Source organism: Oncorhynchus mykiss, chromosome 28, assembly GCF_057628025.1.
Source record: "Oncorhynchus mykiss isolate SJ-2025 chromosome 28, ASM5762802v1, whole genome shotgun sequence".
NCBI classification, from domain to species: domain Eukaryota; kingdom Metazoa; phylum Chordata; class Actinopteri; order Salmoniformes; family Salmonidae; genus Oncorhynchus; species Oncorhynchus mykiss.
Genome location: NC_143049.1, coordinates 5,363,411 through 5,386,160, shown reverse-complemented (window position 1 = coordinate 5,386,160; position 22,750 = coordinate 5,363,411). Strand labels below are relative to the sequence as shown.

The following is a 22,750-nucleotide window of genomic DNA, read 5'->3' as shown; positions in this document are numbered from 1 at the left end:
CAATGACAGAGGTCAAACGTTTTCTGTAAGTCTTCACAAGGTTTTCACACACTGTTGCTGGTATTTTGGCCCAATCCTCCATGCAGATCTCCTCTAGAGCAGTGATGTTTTGGGGCTGTTGCTGGGCAACACGGAAATTCAACTCCCTCCAAAGATTTTCTATGGGGTTGAGATCTGGAGACTGGCTAGGCCACTCCAGGACCTTGAAATGCTTCTTACGAAGCCACTCCTTCATTGTCATGCTGAAAGACCCAGCCACGTTTCATCTTCAATGCCCTTGCTGATGGAAGGAGGTTTTCACTCAAAATCTCACGATACATGGCCTCATTCATTCTTTCTTTTACAACCTCCTTCCATCAGCAAGGGCATTGTCCCTTTGCAGTAAAACAGCCCCAAAGCATTATGTTTCCACCCCCATGCTTCACAGTAGGTATGGTGTTCTTTGGATGCAACTCAGCATTCTTTGTCCTCCAAACACAACGAGTTGAGTTTTTACCAAAAAGTTATATTTTGGTTCCATCTGACATTCTCCCAATCTTCTTCTGGATCATCCAAGTGCTCTCTAGCAAACTTCAGACGGGCCTGGACATGTACTGGCTTAAGCAGGGGGAAACGTATGGCACTGCAGGATTTGAGTCCCTGGCGGCGTAGTGTGTTACTGATGGTAGGCTTTGTTACTTTGGTCCCAGCTCTCTGCAGGTCATTCACTAGGTCCCCACGTGTGATTCTTGTGATCATTTTGACCCCACGGGGTGAGATCTTAAGTGGAGCCCCAGATCGAGGGAGATTCTCAGTGGTCTTGTATGTCTTCCATTTCCTAATAATTGCTCCCACAGTTGATTTCTTCAAACCAAGCTGCTTACCTATTGCAGATTCAGTCTTCCCAGCCTGGTGCAGGTCTACAATTTTGTTTCTGGTGTCCTTTGACAGCTCTTTGGTCTTGGCCATAGTGGAGTTTGGAGTGTGACTGTTTGAGGTTGTGGACAGGTGTCTTTTATACTGATAACAAGTTCAAACAGGTGCCATTAATACAGGTAACGAGTGGAGGACAGAGGAGCCTCTTAAAGAACAAGTTACAGGTCTGTGAGAGCCAGAAATCTTGCTTGTTTGGAGGTGACCAAATACTTATTTTCCACCATAATTTGCAAATAAATTCATTAAAAATCTTACAATGTGATTTTCTTTCTCATTTTGTCTGTCATAGTTGAAGTGTACCTATGATGAAAATTACAGGCCTCATCTTTTTAAGTGGGAGAACTTGCACAATTGGTGGCTGACTAAATACTTTTTTGCCCCACTGTAGCAGGAAATAGCGAAAAACACACAAACACAGAGACAGACAGACACTTACCTCTACCAGGCATGAACTCAAATCGGATGTCGTTCAGTTCTTTCTTCAAGTTCCTGGGAAGAGAAGAGTTAGAACTGGTTAGGAGGAGGTCTGGACATTCAGGTTAGGCGGTGTCAACCATTGTCCAATCGGGATTATCTACTCATAAAACAGTGTGATATACCCCTATTGGCCAACACTTTTTGTTATATAAACAAAGCAACCCAGCTAAAACACAGTTGGGCTGGCGCGAAATCGGATGCTACAACTGGACAAAACAAGACAAAACGTAATGTTGAAAGCCTGGACAGATACTAAGGCAAATCTTTTCTAATATTCCTTTCTGGTGGAGGAGCTTGAGCATGGAACAGGTTTGTGTCTATGTGGCACCCACACGACGGAGCAAAGTGACAGTCGACTGATGACGAATGGGCAGTCTTGCCGTAGTGAGTTAGGTTATAAATCATGGGCTGGATAGAAGCAAAGTCTGCTGTCTTCAGAACTGGATAATAATTGCTTCATTTGCCTCATCCTCGTTTGTTCAACTTCTCATAAAGCTGTGACTGAGAATATGATTGAGAATGTTATGGGGCTATTTCGCTTCCACTGGTCCAACGGCATCGTGAACTTTACCGAGTACCAGGACATTTTAGCCAAAAACCTGGTTAGGAGGCTGAAACTTAGCTGCAAGTGGATCTTCCAGCAAGACAATAACCCCAAGCACACATCAAAATCTACAAAGACATTATTAAGTGACCACAAAATCAACATTTTGCAATGGCCATCTCAGTCTCCAGACTTGAACCCCATTGAAAACCTGTGGTTTGAATTGAAGAGGGCAGTCCATGCAGGGAGACGAAGAATATCGAGGATCTGGAAAAATGGTCTAAGGGTTCAATGTGTTTTCCAATCTCATAAGACATCTTAGAAATGGGCTCAGTGTCATTACCCTCACAAGGACAGAGTTCAACAGTATCGAAAACAAAGGTGTCAATAATTTTGACCCCTATCTTAAGTTGTTTTATTACTTGTTAAACAAAATCTCTGAGCAATTGTATCAGTGTAAAATAGAATTTTCAAAAGGTTTTATACGTTCTTTTTAGCTTACCATCTTTGTCAATCATTTTAGACCCCATTGTATATAAAACAATGAATCTGACAGACTGACTATTTTCTGACATTTTGGACTGCTTTAGCATTCTGTATACAACATATTTATTGAAATAGGCTATAGCAAAAAGGAATTTAAAATGACTCGGTATGTCATTAGTGTGCTGCCCTGCTGTACGCTGCTGGTACGCTTCACTCAGTCAGTGTTTCTGAATCCTTTGAGTTTACAGCCCAAAACTACAGAAGATTAGAGTAAATGGACTTTGAGACAATATATTTCACCAGCCAAAATGGTGTTTACAATGATAGATGGAATATGAAAATGAATGTAGTTTGTTGTTATTAAAAGTTAAATGACATTATAACGAAACATTTACTTCAGGAGATTTCATAATATGTATGTGTTTACATACTGTGCGTTGTGTAGAAAAGAAGAACTGTGAATATAGTTGTCTAAACTAGATCAGAGTGAAATCCCGATACCTTGTAATGAGCTACGCCTGAGGGAGCCCAGAGAGCCATAAAGACAGTAACGCCCCTTTGTGACCCGAAGGTATAAAACTTGTGAAGTAAGAATTTACAAAGAGACTAAAACGGACCACAGCTGCAGCGTCATCTAAGATAGTCGCAACCCCACAAACGCAGCTATTGTAAGAACATGTTGAAGATAAATACACAATGCAGAGACAGTGAAGAGACAGTGAAAAGTGAAAATGGAAACATGACAACACCCCCAACGACGCAATACTTCTGCAGAAATGTAAACTCTCTCCGGCTCAGCAGCAGAGTTTGCTGGATGCAAACCCCCCAGGGTAATAACCAGCTTTTGCCCCTCCCAAATAATGCATTTTAGGCTATTAATTGATTGAAAACCAGTCGATGTAGCACGAGAGCTGCTGATACAGCTCAAACAGCTATTTGTTGCTTCTGGAGTGAAACATGGACTTTAAAATCAGCCCAATCATTGTGCAACAATTCTAAAAGGCAAAAATGTTTTGGTCACAATTAAAAATATATATTTTTATTTCTCAACTGGTAATTGAAGCGCAATTACCATTCAAGTGCAAAGGCAATTAGGCAGGTTTCAGCGCATCACACAACTTTGCAATGAGCTGGAGGCAGTATACATTTTGAAAATATATAGTTAGTTAATTTATTTAAACCTAAACATTTGACTAATTATTATGAGGCACTTCTTAACATGCTTCAAAGTATCCTAGTCAAAATCCAACCAAACATGCAGACAATTATTTTATAAAGACTTTCACATGCCATTGAAACCAGTAAGCTTGTTCTCTCATGTTCCATTGGTTTTCAAATGAACATTCTTTCATTGTCCAGTAGCCAAAGGCACAATCCTAGTCATATTAGTAACCCATGTTAGTTGATGATAAACCTAGTCATTATCAACCATGCTAGTTGATGATAATCCTAGTCATATTAGTAACCCTGCTAGTTGATGACACTCCTAGTCATATTAGTAACCCTGCTAGTTGATGATAATCCTAGTCATATTAGTAACCCTGCTAGTTGATGATAATCCTAGTCATATTAGTAACCCTGCTAGTTGATGATAATCCTAGTCATATTAGTAACCCTGCTCGTTGATGAAAATCCTAGTCATTATCAACCCTGCTCGTTGATGATAATCCTAGTCATATTAGTAACCCTGCTAGTTGATGACAATCCTAGTCATATTAGTAACCAATGTTAGTTGATGATAAACCTAGTCATATTAGTAACCCTGCTAGTTGATGATAATCCTAGTCATATTATCAACCCTGCTAGTTGATGATAATCCTAGTCATATTAGTAACCAACCCATGTTAGTTGATGATAATCCTAGTCATATTAGCAACCCTGCTAGTTGATGCATCTTTAGATCTCCCCTCTCAACATTTCTAAAGGATGTTTCCATCATCACATGAAACCGCTCACAATGGTGTTCTCTCATTAATTAGTTCTCTCATTATGGAACGAACATTCACACGTAGCCTACTGCCCTGTGTGCATTGCTGTGGTTATGTGGGAAAATAAATGATCAACATTTTATGCTTAACGTTCTTATCTGTTGCATGAGCCTCATTGTTTTTTTCTGTTTTGGGGAAGTAGCCTAGGCCTAGTAGCTGTGTGTATTACGTTATATCAGATAGGAGAAGAAATGTTACGCTTTCTTTGCGCAGGAAAATGTTTGCGTTTTATAAAAACATGTTTTACTTTATTTAACTAGGCAAGATAAATTCTTATCTTCAATGATGGTCTGCCCCGGCTAAATCCGGACGACGCTGGGCCAATTGTGCCTCGCCCTATGGGACTCCCAATCACGGCCGGATGTGATACAGCCTGGAATCGAACCAGGACCTGTAGTGATGCCTTTTGCACTGAGATGCAGTGCCTTAGACCACTGCCACTCATGATTGCAATTCTATTACACTTTATATGACAGGAGACATTAACAGAATATTTTTTAATACGACAAATTACTGGGTAGTCTACTCTGCTGACACTGACAAACAGAAACAATAAAAACCACATTGTCTGATCAATTAGGCCTATGAAAGGGGGAGACCTAGCTAACCTGGAGGAGGAAAATATTGTCCAAAAACAAACAAAAGTAGCAATGACCCAATGATAAAGACAGTGAATATAAACACTCACCAAGGATATGGTTGATGTTTTCCACTGGTGCCAATAAGACAGGCTACTTTTCCCTCAAATAAGCTGAGAATTTTGATAACTAAAAGACAGATTGGAGTCTTCTCATTGTCTCTTTACAGCAATAGCCAAACTTTTTTTCCACGATTGTGTATTTTTTTATATTGCAATATTCATGGCTGGGTCTCTCTGCTTTTCACTGACGGTCGCAACTCAACAATCATCTATTTGGTCCAAACTGAGGGCCCTTCCGGCTGTAGGCTATGTGATTTAAAATAATCCACAGCATTGGGTGGGTGGACGCCCTAATCGCGGGTGGACGCCCTAATCAGGTTATGCAACCAATGCATATGGTGGTCTGGTGAATTTCTTAAATGTCCGGTCAATTCAAATGCTGCCAGTATAATGTCTGGTGCCACATTTTCCTAACGGAAACAATGTCACCCACCACTAGATGCGTACCTCAACCTCAACACCAGGCTGATGGGGACTTTGGTGGCGGCAGGGTCCTGGGCTACAGCGTCTCCCTGGGTAAGGATGGCCTCAGCTGGCTTGTCGTGCCCTGCCCCTCCTGGACGGAGCAGACTGGGAGAACCATCCTCTGGAGGGAAGATCTGAGGTGGACCAGAGATAAAGAGAAACTCATGCTGTATCAGAAAGAGATTAATCCACCTTTTCACGTGAATGTGGTTTTGGTTGTCAACCTTGTGGTACTATTACCAAAGCTACCTTTCAAGGGATACTTGGGATTTTGGCAATCAAGCCCTTTATCAACTACCTCAGAATCAGATTAACTCATGGATACCATTTTCGACTCTGCATCCAGTATCAAGGGAGTTAAAGGTAGTTATGCGAGCCAACGGTAACAAGCATTAGCACAATGACTGGAAGTCTATGGTATCTACTAGCATGCTAGCAGTTACCCATAGACTTCCAGTCACTGTGCTAACGCTAGTAAGCCACTGCGTTAACGCTAGTAAGCCACTGCGTTAACGCTAGGCACGCAAAGGCATAAAAATTGGTATCCACTGGTTCATCTAACAATGGGGAAGTAGATAAAGGGCTTAATTGTCAAAATACCAAATGATCCCTTTAAGATGAAGGCACTAACTATAAGTCACACTGGATAAGAGTGTCTGCTAAAAGAGTCAAATGTAAATGCAAAGCCTTTTTACACTGTATTCTCTCAGGCCATGATGCTGTCAGCCCTGGGCTAAGAGCAGTGTGAACGTGGCTATAGATACTTATGCCAAGTCTTACAATGCATTATGACTGCACCATAATGCATTGTATACCTGTATGCCTTAAGCGAAGTGTTATCACATGATCTGCATGTCCATACACTTCTTTTGGGAGAGAGCAGATTAAAGAGTTAGATCAGGTCTTTGGCAATGATTCTTCTAATACAATTTCATACAAAACTAAAGCCCACCGGCATCCTATTGTTTCTGCAATGAACAGATGAAAGGTTTTTAGGTGTTCTGATTTATAGCAACACCAGGGCTTACCTCGATGGATCCATCTTTCACTCTGGGAGACTAGAATGGGATACGACACAAAGATTAACAGACCTCAACAGAACATGCAATGAAGGTTTTCCCTCCCCACAGAATAACAGGTTGATTGATTGAGGAGTCCTAGGTGGCATTGAACCACGACAGGACTTAAGGTTACAGCTAGCAGACATGGGTTCAATAATCAATATCTGTGCTTGATTGAACTTGCTTGGTACAATGAAAACAATAGAATAGTTGCAAGAGTGTAAACCCACTCCAGGCAGACTAGAGCAAACCATAAGGGATGGTTTCCCAGACACAGATTAAATCTAATCCTGGACTAAACAGCACTTCCGATGAACATCTCCATTGAGAATGCTTTTTAGTCCAGGACAAGGCTTAATCTGTGTCTGAGAAACCGTCCCGAAAGCTAAGTATTGTAAAGATTTTCAATGGTATTTGAACGTAGGTCTGATGTCTAGGTTAAGGGTAACTAGGTTAGTCTCACCCTTAGAGCTGCCACGGCTGCCTGGCCCTCCTCACTCTCCATATCCAGCTCATCATCACTCCACTCCCACTCCCCGTCTTCTGTCTTGTGGAGACGACCACTGGAACCAGGCACACGGCGCACCTAAACACACTATTTTATCTTTAGCGTGGCATTGTGTGGTTTGGAGTAAAAAAAACATACCTTGGACCAGTCCCTCGAAATCATGTACACAAACTTTTAATATCGTAAAACCATAGACACAAAATGCAACATTTCCCTGCCATACTGTAGGCCTACTGACACAAAATGCAACATTTCCCTGCCATACTGTAGGCCTACTGACACAAAATGCAACATTTCCCTGCCATACTGTAGGCCTACTGACACAAAATGCAACATTTCCCTGCCATACTATAGGCCTACTGACACAAAATGCAACATTTCCCTGCCATACTGTAGGCCTACTGCTGTACATAGCAGGAAGGAAGTCATTATTTCAAAGCATGATGTGTCTATGTAGATTCCTGTGTTTGATGTCACTATGTACACTAACCTGGAATAAGCCCTGGGGCCTGTTCGGGAGGCTGTATCGCTGAATAACATTTTTATAGAACTGCATTGTGTAGAACAGCTATGACTGTGTCATGTAGAATTCCACTGTGTGAGTATGCCAAGGTTATAATTTTGTTGTCTCGTACCCTTTTGGATCTGTCTCCTATCGATGGACCTTTCTGAAGGAGCTTCTCTTCCAAGTATTCATTATTCTGCATGACAGAAACAGACAGACAAGATTAAATCCCATGACAACATGGCTCTATTTTTCTTTGCAACAGCAGCCACCCGAGTGACGCAGCAGTCCAAGGCACTGCATCTCAGTGCTAGAGGCGTCACTATAGACACCCTGATTTGAATCTAGGCTGTATCACAACCGGCCGTGATTGGGAGTCCCATAGGGCGGCGCACAACTAACCCAGCGTCATCCGTGTTTGGCCAGTGTAGGCCGTCATTGTAAATAAAAATCTGTTCTTAACTAACTTGCCAAGTTAAATAAAAAATAATATTTGTCAAAGGTACTACATATTACGGATGCACATACAGTGTACAAAACATTAGGAACAGCCGCTTTTTCCATGACAGACTGACCAGTTGAATACAGGTGAAAGCTATGATCCCTTATTGATGTACATATGCCATTCAGAGGGTGAATTGTCAAGACAAAATATTGAAGTGTCTTTGAACAGGGTTTGGTAGAAAGTGCAAAGCGCACCGGTTTGAGTGATTCCAGATCTGCAACCCTGCTGTTTTTTTTTTACGCTGAACAGTTTCCCGTGTGTATCAAGAACGGTCCACCACCCAAAGGATATCCAGCCAACTTGACACAACTGTGGGAAGCATTGGAATCAACATCCCTGTGGAACGCTTTTGACACCTTAGTGTAGAATGAAAAAATTGAGGCTGTTCTGATGGCAAAATCGGGTGTAACTCAATATTAGGTAGGTGTTCCTAATGTTTTGTACACTCAGTGTATATATAGTATCTGTCTTACCTTTGCTTTAGTGAAGAATTTATGCTTTAGCAGCTCAGCAGCAGTTGGTCTGAAAGACAGAGAGACAATTCTTTACTACTCTGCAGGACCGTAAACGCACCATGGAGGGAAGAGAATCCACTCAAAAAATAAAATGGGATTAAGAAAAGTTGAGAACGAGAATAAGATGACTAGGTGAATAATAATAATAATAGCTGCTTTCTGATGTGCCATACAAAGGACAATGCTAACTTGGAGAAATTGTCTGATTACTAGAATCACATTTGTTAGATTAGGGTTGAAGCAAAAGCCTGAAGGGGGAAGCTCTCCAGAAATACTCCTGCGCTATACCCATCTCAGATCAGTTACATAGTCAGTGGTCCGATGTGACTCAGTTGGTTAGACCGTGGCCCCTGCAACGTCAGGGTAGTAGGTTCAATTCCCACTGGGGCCATATACTAAAATGTATGCAATCACTGTACTGTAAGTCGCTTTGGATAAAAGCATCTGTTAAATGGCATACATTGTATTATGAGAGTGTGGGATAGTCACCTTTTCTCAGGCTCCTTCTGTAGACAGAGTGAGATCATCTTCCTGAAGGACTTGCCATACTTCTTCACCATCTCCTTGTCCTGGATGCCCGTCTCCAAGCAGGGAGGGTCATTCTGCAGGGTCAGCATCAGCACCTACACACACACACACACACACACACACACACAACACCAGGTCATGACTAGGTTATTACACAAACAACATGTAAGACAACATCAGTTGGCAATTGAATTCATATATATTTAGCCAGGATAGTCAGGATAGTCACAGAAACTGATTTTCAGGGGGATAAAGATGACACTGCTTCCACATCTTTCCAAGTAAATGTGTATAAATCACCTTCATGGGCGGATATTTATGATATGGGGCAGCGCCTGTAGCTAGCTCGATGGCTGTGATCCCGAAACTCCAGATATCTGCTTTGTAGTCATAACCTCTGACCTGAGGAGAGAGGAAGAATACTTGTAAGATATCTTTTCAAATATCTTCTAAAAGAGCATCTGTTCTAACAGTTAGACAGATAAAATGGTAGCTGACAAACAATCACGACATAATAAAGTGCTTGTAATTTCTCAAAAGATCTGAAGCAAGAGGAAATTGTGTATGTCTCCACTACGCTCTTTGGAGGTGAATTAGTTTTCATCTAGAAGTTAGATCGAAATAGAAGATAAGGAGAGTGATAGCGAAAGCAAGAGATAGAGAGAGAGACAGCAACAGAGAGAGAAAGAAAGAAAAACAGAATGAGGATTGCCACCCACCTGCTCCATGACCTCTGGGGCCATCCAACATGGCGTTCCAACAAATGTCTTTCTGACCTTTGTTCTGGTCATATCTCCTCCCGCCGCTAAGAAGGCACTCACACCAAAGTCTGGGATAGACAGAAGGGAGGAGAGAGGTGAGAGTTGGTAGATAGAAAGATCAGAGAGATAGGCAACCAACCAACAGACTTGTTCCAGAGGAGTAAATGCTAGGAAGGTTGTATAATTTGTATCAGTAAAAAACACAAGTAAATAAGCTTAAGGGAGTTGGGGTCTTAGGACACATGACCATCCATACCTGCGATTTGCACAGAGCCATCATCCCCGAGAAGAATATTACCAGCCTTCAGATCCCTGTGAACAGAAAAAAACAGACTAACCAGATGAATCAGTATCAGGAATCGCCTTTAATGGAACTAAACTAAGCAGTAGGTAGTACTAAAACGGAGTCATTATCCTGTGTGTCTGTGGCCTGTTTGAGCTGTAAACCATAAACTATATTTATTTGCTCCTGATAATTGCACTCCATAAATCTGAGCCAAACATGCTGATCAGTGCATACTACTAAAACGGAGTCATTATCCTGTGTGTCTGTGGCCTAGCTGTATGGCACTGTGGTGCTTCAGCTGGATGACAGATCGCTGTGTGTTCCTAGGGAGAAGCTGTTGAATGAATGAGGGAGTTTACATGAAGGGAGGAAGTTAACCTTTTTGGGATAGGGGGCAGCATTTTCACTTTTGGATGAATAGCGTACCCAGAGTGAACTGCCTCCTACTCTGTCCCAGATTCTAATATATGCATATTATTATTAGTATTGGATAGAACACACTGAAGTTTCTAAAACTGTTTGAATGATGTCTGTGAGCATAACAGAACTCATATGGCAGTCGAAAACCTGAGAAAAATCCAACCAGGAAGTGGGAAATCTGAGGTGTGTAGTTTTTCAACTCAGCCCCCATTGAAGATAAAGGGTGATATTAGTTAAGTTTCACTTCCCAAGTTCTTCCAATAGATGTCAACAGTCTTTATAACCTGTTTTGAGGATTCTACTCTAAAAGGAGGGGCTCATAAGGGCTCCTCGGTCTGGCGCACTCACATGAAAGGTAGCTACGTTCCAATTCATTTGTACAGACAAAGGAATTGTCCGGTTGGAACATTAATGAAGTTTGATGTTAAAAACATCCTAAAGATTGATTCCATACTTAGGTTGGCATGTTTCTACGGGCTGTAACGGAACCTTTTAAACTTTTCCTCCAACGTTCGGTGCGACCTGAATGAGCTTTTGGATTTGTTTACCAAACGCCCTCACAAAAGAAGATATTTGGATAGAACTGATGGACATTATCGAACAAATCAAAACATTTATGGTGGAACTGGGATTCCTGGGAGTGCATTCTGATGAAGGTCATCAAAGGTAAGTGAACATTTAAAATGCTATTTCTGAGTAATGATGACTACCCAATATGGCGGGTATCTTTTTGGCTGCTTTGTTGTCTGAAGGCTGTACTCAGATTATTGCATGTTTTGCTTTCTCCGTAAAGTTTTTTTGAACTCTGACACAGCAGTTGCATTAAGAAGTTTATCTAAAGTTCCATATATAATAGTCATATCTTTATCAATGTTTATTATGAGTATTTCTGTAAATTGATGTGGCTCTCTGCAATATCACCGCATGTTTTAGAACTACTGAACGTAAGGCGCCAATTTAAACTCAGATTTTTTTATATGAACTTTATCAAACAAAACATACATGTATTGTGTAACATGAAGTCCTATGAGTGTCATCTGATGAAGATCAAAGCTTAGTGATTCATTCTGTGTTTTTCTGTGGCTTGGTGGTGACCTAACATAATAGTTTGGGGTGCTTTCACTGTAAATCCTTTTTAAAATCAGACACTGTGGCTGGATTAACGAGAATTTTATCTTTAAAATGGTGTAAAATACTTGTATGCTTGAGGAATTTTAATTAGGAGATTTTTGTTGTTTTGAATTTGGCGCCCTGCACTTTCACTGGCTGTTGGGGGGGGGGGGGTTCCTAGACGGTTAAGAATTAAATAGGATGTGTGCCAATTTCTTTGACTTGCATGTCACAACTCAACAAAATGCACCTATAATTTGACTTTGGTCAGAGAACAACACACAGGTAATGGCCATGCTAAATATTTCAGGCTCAAAATCAAGTTTAGGTTAAAAAAAAATCTACAAAAAAAAACATGTGACTGCACCTGTGAATCTGACCATTCTTATGCAGGTACTCCAGTCCTCCCAGGACCTCTTTAAGGATGGTGGCTATGGACGACTCATCCAGCACCCCAGACTTATGCTCCCCACGAGATATGATGTGTTTAATGATGTCCAGTACTGAGCCTGACAAAGAAAGATTGAGAGAGAGAGAGACAGAAGCAATGAGAGGTCACTTAGTTAGCTGTAGGATTCAACATGCGTCATAGGAGGGTGAACAGTAAAATCATGAATTTCTTGGTCAAGTCCTTTTATGTCAATAGTACTTTACATCAAAAGTCTAGTTATTTAGATTTTGTGATCAGAAATAGCTATCACACACATGCACTTTTCATTACAAGCAAAGGTAGACCACAGAATATATAGAGATAAAAGAAGGTGTCCATAACAGGCAGCAGGGATAGTCTGCCCTGAGTTGCTCTATCCCTCCTCTATCTCTTGGCAGTGTTACTGCATGCCAGGAGGATGGACAGTACTGGGCTGAGAGTCAAGGCCACAGCTGGAGAAAAACAGCTGCTCTGTGGCCAAAAGAGCTTGGTAAGCAGGCACCTGGGATGGAGATGGGGTCTAGTAGTTCAAGAACAAACTTCTATTTCAAATACAATTTCATTACTAATATCAACACTATATTAACAGTCGAGCTGGCAACAACCTGATATCAATCTCAATTCCATGTCATCCCAATCGTGCCATCCCAGGCAGTTTGAAAGGTCAGTGCAGGGGCAGCCATTAGTAAATGTATTCTAAGAGTAGTACTTACCACCACTGAGTAGCCTCATTACCAGCCACAGCTCGTCCTTCACTACGAAGGATGTGTAGTAGGACACGATGTTGGGGTGGTGGCACTGGGACATAGCCTGGATCTCTTTCTGCAAAAAAAGGAAGAGAAAGAGAGAGAGAATCTGAGAGGACTGTATCAGTCTCAGCAATGCAGTTATAACATCTTTCCCTCTGATTTTGTGTTTGTGTGTGTGTGTGTGTGTGTGTGTGTGTGTGTGTGTGTGTGTGTGTGTGTGTGTGTGTGTGTCTGCTGCTGCACTCTCACTTTTTCCAGCCCCTTCTCTACAGCTAGCCTATACCAGAGGCCATATTGTGAGATTTTGACAATTCATGTGACTGTGGGTAAATAGATAAAGGGCTTCATTGCTAAAATATCACACTATCCCTTTAAGAGGGCTTGCTATCAAATTATTAGCTAGTATTTATTAGATAGTATTGATTGCTATACTGTCAACTCCTGAAAGACATTGTGCTCTAAACATGTGAGTGCGTGCATACCTGTCCGTCTGTGTGTGTTTGCGTGCATGTGTGGGAGCGCATCTGTGGCATGTGTCTGTAGTGAATGAGTGTGTGTGTGTGTTACCAGGAGCTCGTCCATACTGGTCTGACACTTCTCCAGGTTGATGCGTTTAATGGCCACCCTCTCCTTCCTGGGCTCACAGTAGGCTGCCTGCACCACAGCCGTGGCACCACTCCCTGAATAGGAAAAGTAGGGGGGGAAGAATTAGAATGTAACACACATCCAAAGGGAAGCCAGTGGCACCATTACCTGGGACACACCACTGTTTGGAACACATAAGGGTTTAACTAATCGTAATGTTTTGTTACCAGACAACTTCAACAAACAAAAAAAAAAAGAGGGAAGAATTCGAATTAGATGGCAACACACTCATTGGACAGGGAAACCATCAGGTTTTAAATGAATGTGTAATAACCAGACAATTTCAACAAAACCAAGAGGAAGACAGAGGGGGAAGAATGTAACACACATAGGTAAACCATGAGGGTTTAAATTACAGTATTTAATAATTTAACTCCCGTGTTTGACAACGAAGAGATATAAATAAATCCAATTGTAAAATAGTCTTCTCTTTTTAGTCCTAGACATGGCTCAAATTACAGTAACTGACCCGACAACTACAACAAAAGCCAATAAGAAGTCAGTTGGGGAAGTTGCACATTTATAGGAAAACTAACTAGCTACAGTAATGTTTCAATACTCAACAACAAGTCACTATAACACCCCTGTATTTACAACAAATAAATATTTGTTTATTTTACAGGATAAAATTGAGGTGTCCAAATTAAAAATTAAAACATTTAAACAATTAGTAACAAGAGCAATAAGGCAAACATCTAATAATAATAACAACAACAATTAAACAATAACACAAATATATACAGTACCAGTCAAAAGTTCGGACACCCCTACTCAAGTCAGGGTTTCTTTATTTTGACTATTTTCTACATTGTAGAATAATAGGGAAGACAAAGCTATGAAATAACACATGGAATCATGTAGTAAGCAAAAAAGTGTTAAACAAATGAAAATATATTTTATATTTGAGATTCTTCAAAGTAGCCACCCTTAGCCTTGATGACAGCTTTGCACACTCTTGGCATTCTCTCAACCAGCATCATGAGGAAGTCACCTGGAATGCATTTCAATTAACAGGTGTGCCTTGTTAAAAGTTAATTTGTGGAATTTCTTTCCTTCTTAATGCATTTGAGCTAATCAGCTGTGTTGTGACAAGGTAGGGGTGGTATACAGAATATGGTATTTTACCAAATAGGGATAAGCCCATATTATGGCAAGAACAGCTCAATTTAGCAATGAGAAATGACAGTCCATCATTACTTTAAGACATGAAGGTCAGTCAACATGGAAAATGTCAAGAACTTTGAAGGTTTCTTCAAGTGCAGTCGCAAAAACCATCAAGTGCTATGATGAAACTGGCTCTCATGCGGACCGCCACAGGAATGGAAGACCCAGAGTTACCTCTGCCGCAGAGGATGAGTTCATTATAGTTAGCAGCCCAAATAAAAGCTTCAGAGTTCAAGTAACAGACATATCTCAACATCAACTGTTCAGAGGAGACTGCGTGAATCAGGCCTTCAAGGTCGAATTGCTGGAAAGAAACCACTACTAAAGGACACCAATAATAAGAAGACTTGCTTGGGCCAAGAAACACGAGCCATAAACATTAGACCGGTGGAAATCTGTCCTTTGGTCTGATGAGTCCAAATTTGAGATTTTTGGTTCCAACCACCATGTCTTTGAGAGATGCAGAGTAGGTGAACAGATGATCGCCGCATGTGTGGTACCCACTGTAAAGCATGGAGGTGGTGGTATGATGGTGTTGGGGTGCTTTTCTGGTGACACGGTCTGTAATTTATTTAGAACTCAAGGCACACTTAATAACCTGCATGACTACCACAGCTTTCTGCAGCGATATGCCATCCCATCTGGTTTGCTCTTAGTGGGACGGTAATTTCTTTTTCAAGAGGACAATGACCCAACACACCTCCAGGCTGTGTAAGGGAAATTTTCAGAAGGAGAGTGATGGAGTACTGCATTAGATGACCTGGCCTCCACAATCACCCGACCTCAACCCAATTGAGATGGTTCGGGATGAGTTGGACTGCAGAGTAGTGTTTCCTCTGCGTAAGTGTGGGCATGCGCCACGGCAGAATCATTGCCACCACACAAAAATAAATATCCTATGTCTACCAAACATAGTTTCAATAAAGTTCCGTAAAGCACATTTGCTTTTCTTGGTCAATAAAAAAATCTGTCTGGGTTCAACACAGTTCTGAAGGTTATTTAGCTCTGTGAGGTAGCCTGCAACTCAAGAAACACAGTTCTGAAGGTTATTTAGCTCTGTGAGCTGTGGCAGGTAGCCTGCAACTCAAGAAACACAGTGTGCGAGTGACCAGTGTTCGATAGAAGCTCTGCGGCGCAAAACACAATTCACTTGAATCACCTCAGAGTGCACCTTCGTGAGAAACTGCAAGAAAGGTCCATTAGCTTGCTTGTTTGACTAACATTAGCTAGCCAACTACACAAGCTAGCTATCACATAAAAGCTCTAACATAATTTAATTTAGATCTATAATATTGCTGCCACAATTGTAACAGCAATAAGCTATCCAATATCCACAAGTATGTTGAGGATAGAAACATGGTTAACATTACTAGTCGAGCAAGTTAGCTAGCTACTTCGTTTGGAACTGTATTAAGTGCAAGCAAGATAGATACATTTATCTGACCTTGATTAGATTTTTTTTCTCAGATGAGTTTATTGAAGTATTTCCAGCCACAGCAGCGAAAGAGGGAGCAGGGACAAGAGTGTCAGGTAACGTCACCTTAGCTTGCTATCGTAAAATCAGCCGGAATTAAATTAAACTTTCTTTAGTTCGCCAACTCTTTAAAAGCTTAAGCTATCATTTTATAACAAGTGTATGGCTTACTATACGCAGAAGAAACACTTCTATGTGGTCCAAACTCATCCGAAACCATCTCAATTGGGTTGAGGTCGGGTGATTGTGAAGGCCAGAAAAGAGGCAGAATCCCAGGAGTAAGGTAGGAATGCATGAGGGACAGAATGGAGCTGAGAGGAGAGAGCCAGGAGGGGAGATGGAAGGAGAAAAGGAGAGAGGAGAGCAGAAGAAAGAGTAGATAAAAGGAGAGTGGTGGAGGAGGATGAGGAGGAGAGGAGTAAGGCCAAGTGTGCACAATAGGCAATCCGAATGGGACCCAAAGTGGCTTAAAATGTACAGACTGACCCTGTGGCTATATAACACACCAGATGGTCAGTCAAATTTCCTTTAATTAGGCTAGGGGTAAAAATGTTTGTGCAAATTTAGTCTGTACTAGTCTACAGCCTTATGTGAAGTGTTGTAATACTTGCTATATGTAATAGGTATTGCCCAAGCCACCAGTAATTCCACTAAACTACACTTTCCATCCCGTCTAGGAATGTTCTGCCGCCTGTGCCGTCAACACAGGAAGGATGCTAAGAGGGGTGTGTCAAAGCACCCTTTTATTGAAATAGGGGCCCAGATTAATCAGTTGGACTTGGCAGTAGTCCCCAGATCCTCAAAAAGTTATACAGCTGCACCATCAAGAGCAACATGACTGGTTGCATCACCGCCTGCTATGGCAACTGCTCAGTATCTGACCGTAAGGCGCTACAGAGGGTAGAGCGTACGGCCCAGGACATTACTGGGGCCAAGCTTCCTGCCATCCAGCACCTATATACTAGGCGGTGTCAGAGGAAAGCCCCAAAATTGGTCAAAAAGACTCCTAATGCTCTCATGCAGGTTTCAGTGTTACTTGCCTTGAAGCGAGCATAGAAGCAATTTAGCTCATCTGGTAGGCTTGTGTCACTGGGCAGGTCGCAGCTTGCCTTTGTAGTCTGTAATAGTTTGCATGCCCTTCCACATCTGACAAGCGTCGGAGCCAGTGTAGTACGATTCAATCTTAGTCCTGTATTGGCGCTATGTCTGTTTGATGGTTTGTCTGAGGGCAGAGCGGGATTACTTACAAACTTCCGGGTTAGAGTCCCGCTCTTTGAGTGGTAGCTCTATCCCTTAGATTAGTGAGGATGTTGCCTGTAATCCATGGCTTCTGGTATGTACGTACAGTCACTGTGGGGACAACGTCATCGATGCACTTATTGATGAAGCCAGTAGTATGAATGAGTAGGTGTGTCCAAACTTGCGACTGGTACTGTATATACATTAACAGCATAATAATGTTGTACAACTACTAATAAGCCTAGAACTAATAAAAACTATGGCTACAACTCCTGCATGCTTTGTTGACTACGAACTTTCTTTACCCAACAGTGGGACAGACTATTTGTTCCCACGCTCGGGACTCTGACTATTGGTTACACAGAGTTTTGGCCTCCTATCCCATCCTAACCACCTCTCGCCGGCATTCTATTCAAGTAACCTGATGAAATTGCTGTACAACATGATCTTGTTGCCATCTGATGCACATTCAGATGTCATAACATCAGCACTGCAGAGCTCTCTCTGTCCTCTGCCGTGCCTTGACTGTATTGCTGTTGATGATATCTGGAAATGTCCATGTACACCCTGGCCCACCTACTGTTGCTAGCCCCAATTCTGACTTGTGCTCTGATATCTGCTTCATTGATTTCTGCTCCCGTAAAAGCCTAGGTTTTCTGCACGTTAACATTAGAAGTTGTATTTTTGGAAGTGTGGGTTCACAGCTCCAATCCAGATGTGTTGGTTATTACTGAGACGTGGTTAAGGAAGAGGGCAGGCTAAAGTTAAATCTAGACTTGGTTTCCTCTATCGTAATCGCTCCTCTTTCACCCCAGCTGCCAAACTAACCCTGATTCAGATGACCATCCTGCCCATGCTAGATTACGGAGACATAATTTATAGATCGGCAGTTAAAGGTGGTCTCGAGCAACTAGATGTTCTTTACCATTCGACCATCAGATTTGCCACCAATGCTCCTTATAGGACACATCACTGCACTCTGTACTCCTCTGTAAACTGGTCATCTCTGTATACAAGTCGCAAGTCCCACTGGCTGATTCTTATTAAAAACCCTAACTCCCCCTTATCTGAGATACCTACTGCAGCGCTCATCCTCCACATACAACACCCACTCTTGCCAGTCACATTCTGTTAAAGGTCCCCCAAAGTACACACAAAAGCTCCGCTTTTCAGTACGCTGCAGCTAGTGACTGGAACGAGCTCCAACAAACACGCAAACTGGACAGTTTTATCTCAATCTCATTCAAAGACTCAATCATGGACAATCTTAATGACAGTTGTGGCTGATTTGCATGATGTATTGTTGCCTCTACCTTCATGATGTTGTCTGGGCCCAATAATGTGTGTACCATGTTTAGTGCTGCTACCATGTCTTATTGTCTCTCATCATAAATACATACATACATACATACATACATACATACACACAGTTTAAGTCAGAACTTTACATACACCTTAGGCAAAAACAGTTCAACTCAGTTTTTCAATATTCCTGACATTAAATCCTAGTAAAAATTCCCCGTCTAAGATCAGTTAGGATCACCACTTTATTTTGAGAATGTGAAATGTCAGAATAATAGTAAAGAGAATGATTTATTTCAGCTTTTATTTATTTCACATTCCCAGTGGGTCAGAAATGTACATGCACTCAATTAGTATTTGGTAGCATTGCCTTTAAATGTTTAACTTGGGTCAAACATTTTGGGTAGCCTTCCACAAGCTTCCCACAATAAGTTTGGTGAATTTTGGCCCATTCCTCCTGACAGAGCTGGTGTAACAGTCAGGTTTCTAGGCTTCCTTGCTCGCTCACACCTTTTCAGTTCTGTCCACAAATTATCTATAGGATGGAGGTCAGGGCTTTGTGATGGGCACTCCAATACCTTGACTTTGTTGTCCTTAAGACATTTTGCCACAACTTTGGAAGTACAGTGCCTTGCGAAAGTATTCGGCCCCCTTGAACTTTGCGACCTTTTGCCACATTTCAGGCTTCAAACATAAAGATATAAAACTGTATTTTTTGTGATGAATCAACAACAAGTGGGACACAATCATGAAGTGGAACAACATTTATTGGATATTTCAAACTTTTTTAACAAATCAAAAACTGAAAAATTGGGCGTGCAAAATTATTCAGCCCCCTTCAGTTAATACTTTGTAGCGCCACCTTTTGCTGCGATTACAGCTGTAAGTCGCTTGGGGTATGTCTCTATCAGTTTTGCACATCGAGAGACTGACATTTTTTCCCATTCCTCCTTGCAAAACAGCTCGAGCTCAGTGAGGTTGGATGGAGAGCATTTGTGAACAGCAGTTTTCAGTTCTTTCCACAGATTCTCGATTGGATTCAGGTCTGGACTTTGACTTGGCCATTCTAACACCTGGATATGTTTACTTTTGAACCATTCCATTGTAGATTTTGCTTTATGTTTTGGATCATTGTCTTGTTGGAAGACAAATCTCCGTCCCAGTCTCAGGTCTTTTGCAGACTCCTTCAGGTTTTCTTCCATAATGGTCCTGTATTTGGCTCCATCCATCTTCCCATCAATTTTAACCATCTTCCCTGTCCCTGCTGAAGAAAAGCAGGCCCAAACCATGATGCTGCCACCACCATGTTTGACAGTGGGGATGGTGTGTTCAAGGTGATGAGCTGTGTTGCTTTTACGCCAAACATAACGTTTTGCATTGTTGCCAAAAAGTTCAATTTTGGTTTCATCTGACCAGAGCACCTTCTTCCACATGTTTGGTGTGTCTCCCAGGTGGCTTGTTACAAACTTTAACCAACACTTTTTATGGACATCTTTAAGAAATGGCTTTCTTCTTGCCACTCTTCCATAAAGGCCAGATTTGTGCAATATACGACTGATTGTTGTCCTATGGACAGAGTCTTCCACCTCAGCTGTAGATCTCTGCAGTTCATCCAGAGTGATCATGGGCCTCTTGGCTGCATCTCTGATCAGTCTTCTCCTTGTCTGAGCTGAAAGTTTAGAGGGACGGCCAGGTCTTGGTAGATTTGCAGTGGTCTGATACTCCTTCCATTTCAATATTATCGCTTGCACAGTGCTCCTTGGGATGTTTAAAGCTTGGGAAATCTTTTTGTATCCAAATCCGGCTTTAAACTTCTTCACAACAGTATCTCGGACCTGCCTGGTGTGTTCCTTGTTCTTCATGATGCTCTCTGCGCTTTTAACGGACCTCTGAGACTATCACAGTGCAGGTGCATTTATACGGAGACTTGATTACACACAGGTGGATTGTATTTATCATCATTAGTCATTTAGGTCAACATTGGATCGTTCAGAGATCCTCACTGAACTTCTGGAGAGAGTTTGCTGCACTGAAAGTAAAGGGGCTGAATAATTTTGCACGCCCAATTTTTCTGTTTTTGATTTGTTAAAAAAGTTTGAAATATCCAATAAATGTCGTTCCACTTCATGATTGTGACCCACTTGTTGTTGATTCTTCAGAAAAAAATACAGTTTTATATCTTTATGTTTGAAGCCTGAAATGTGGCAAAAGGTCGCAAAGTTCAAGGGGGCTGAATACTTTCGCAAGGCACTGTATGCATGGGGTCATTGTCCATTTGGAAGACCCATTTGCGACCAAGCTTTAACATCCTGACTGATGTCTTGAGATGTTGCTTCAATATATCCACATAATTTTCCACCCTCATGATGCCATCTATTTGGTGAAGTGCACCAGTCCCTCCTGCAGCAAAGCACCCCCACAACATGATGCTGCCACCCAACCATGAAGCACGGGGGATGGTGTTCTTCGGCTTGCAAGCATCCCCCTTTCCCTCCAAACATAACGATGGTCATTATGCCCAAACAGTTCTATTTGTGCTTCATCAGACCAGAGGACATTTCTCCAAAATGTACAATCTTTGTCCTAGTGTGCAATTGCAAACCGTAGTCCGGCTTTTTTATGCTGTTTTTTTCGGAATGTCTTTTTCCTTGCTGAGCGGCCTTTCAGGTTATGTCGATATAGGACTCGTTTTACTGTGGATATCGATACTTTTGTGCCTGTTTCCTCCAGCATCTTCACAGGGTCCTTTGCTGTTGTTCTGGGATTGATTTGTACTTTTCGCACCAAAGTACGTTCATCTCTAGGAGACAGAACGCATCTCCTTCTTGAGCGGTATGACGGCTGTGTGGTCCCCTGGTGTTTATTCTTGCGTACTATTGTTTGCAGAGATGAACGTGGTACCTTCAGGCATTTGGAAATTGGATGAAACAGATTTGTGGAGGTCTAAAAAAAACATTTGAGGTCTTGGCTGATTTTCTTTTGATTTTCCCATGATGTCTAAGCAAAGAGGCACTGAGTTTGAAGGTAAGCCTCGAAATACATCCACAGGTACACCTCCAACTGACTCAAATGTTGTCAATTAGCCTATCAGAAGCTTCTAAAGCCATGACATAATTTTCTGGAATTTTCCAAGCTGTTTAAAGGCACAGTCAACTTAGTGCATGTAAACTTCTGACCCACTGGAATTGTGATACAGTGAAATAATCTGTCTGTAAACAATTGTTGGAAAAATTACTTGCGTCATGCAAAGTGGATGTCCTAACCGACTTGCCAAAAATATAGTTTGTTAACAAGAAATTTGTGGAGTAGTTGGAAAAACAAGTTTTAATGACCTAAGTGTTTGTAAACCTCCGACTTCAACTATATATATATATATATTTTTTATCCCAGCCCCCATCCCCGCAGGAGGCATTTTGCCCTTTTGTAGGCCGTCATTGTAAATAAATAAAAAATCTTAACTGACTTGCATAGTTAAATAAAGGTTAAATAAATGTAATACAAGTAATACATCTAAGTACCTATAATATATATCCTTCGCTGGAAGGATATTAATTATATAGCTAATATACTATAATTAATATCCCTTTGTTGCAAGGTTTTTGACATCTTGGCATTTGTATCAACAGTGATTTGTGAGATGTTTGGCCTTATTCAGGTCTCTAAGACGATTTTCATCTGTATCAAGTCTTAGTGGTCTCCTTTACGACTCAAACTTCAACTACAATACCAAACATACAGCATTATACAAACCAGCCAATTTCACAGGAACAAAAGCCTGAAATACAGGACATGGCACCGACAGAGATGTTCGCCTCGCTTCACGTTCTTAGGAAACTTTGCAGTATTTAGTTTTTTTGTATGTATTATTTCTTACACTGTTACCCCAGGAATTCTTAAGTCTTATTACATACAGCCAGGAAGAACTATTGGAAATAAGAGCAACGTCAACTTACCAACAATACAACCAGGAATA

The 22,750-nt window shown here is 41.4% G+C and overlaps 1 protein-coding gene across 2 annotated transcripts in view; it reads right to left on the bottom strand.

The window, feature by feature from the left end:
• Nucleotides 1-22,750, bottom strand: part of LOC110508375 (serine/threonine-protein kinase OSR1) — a 34,685-nt gene that overhangs the window by 7,437 nt on the left and 4,498 nt on the right. The window contains exons 2-14 of one of the 2 annotated variants that reach the window (XR_002471295.3): nt 13,521-13,633; nt 12,918-13,026; nt 12,142-12,283; nt 10,215-10,270; nt 9,917-10,026; nt 9,498-9,599; nt 9,159-9,292; nt 8,628-8,676; nt 7,780-7,845; nt 7,100-7,222; nt 6,604-6,633; nt 5,544-5,709; nt 1,352-1,404 (exon numbers count right to left, since the gene is read on the bottom strand). Coding sequence is in view for 1 of the 2 variants with exons in the window: in XM_021588872.3 (XP_021444547.1) it covers nt 1,352-1,404; nt 5,558-5,709; nt 6,604-6,633; nt 7,100-7,222; nt 7,780-7,845; nt 8,628-8,676; nt 9,159-9,292; nt 9,498-9,599; nt 9,917-10,026; nt 10,215-10,270; nt 12,142-12,283; nt 12,918-13,026; nt 13,521-13,633 (1,239 nt within the window). In the remaining variant the exon portion in view is untranslated. The remainder of the gene's footprint in view (nt 1-1,351; nt 1,405-5,543; nt 5,710-6,603; nt 6,634-7,099; nt 7,223-7,779; nt 7,846-8,627; nt 8,677-9,158; nt 9,293-9,497; nt 9,600-9,916; nt 10,027-10,214; nt 10,271-12,141; nt 12,284-12,917; nt 13,027-13,520; nt 13,634-22,750) is intronic. The other variant, XM_021588872.3, reaches the window with a different exon arrangement.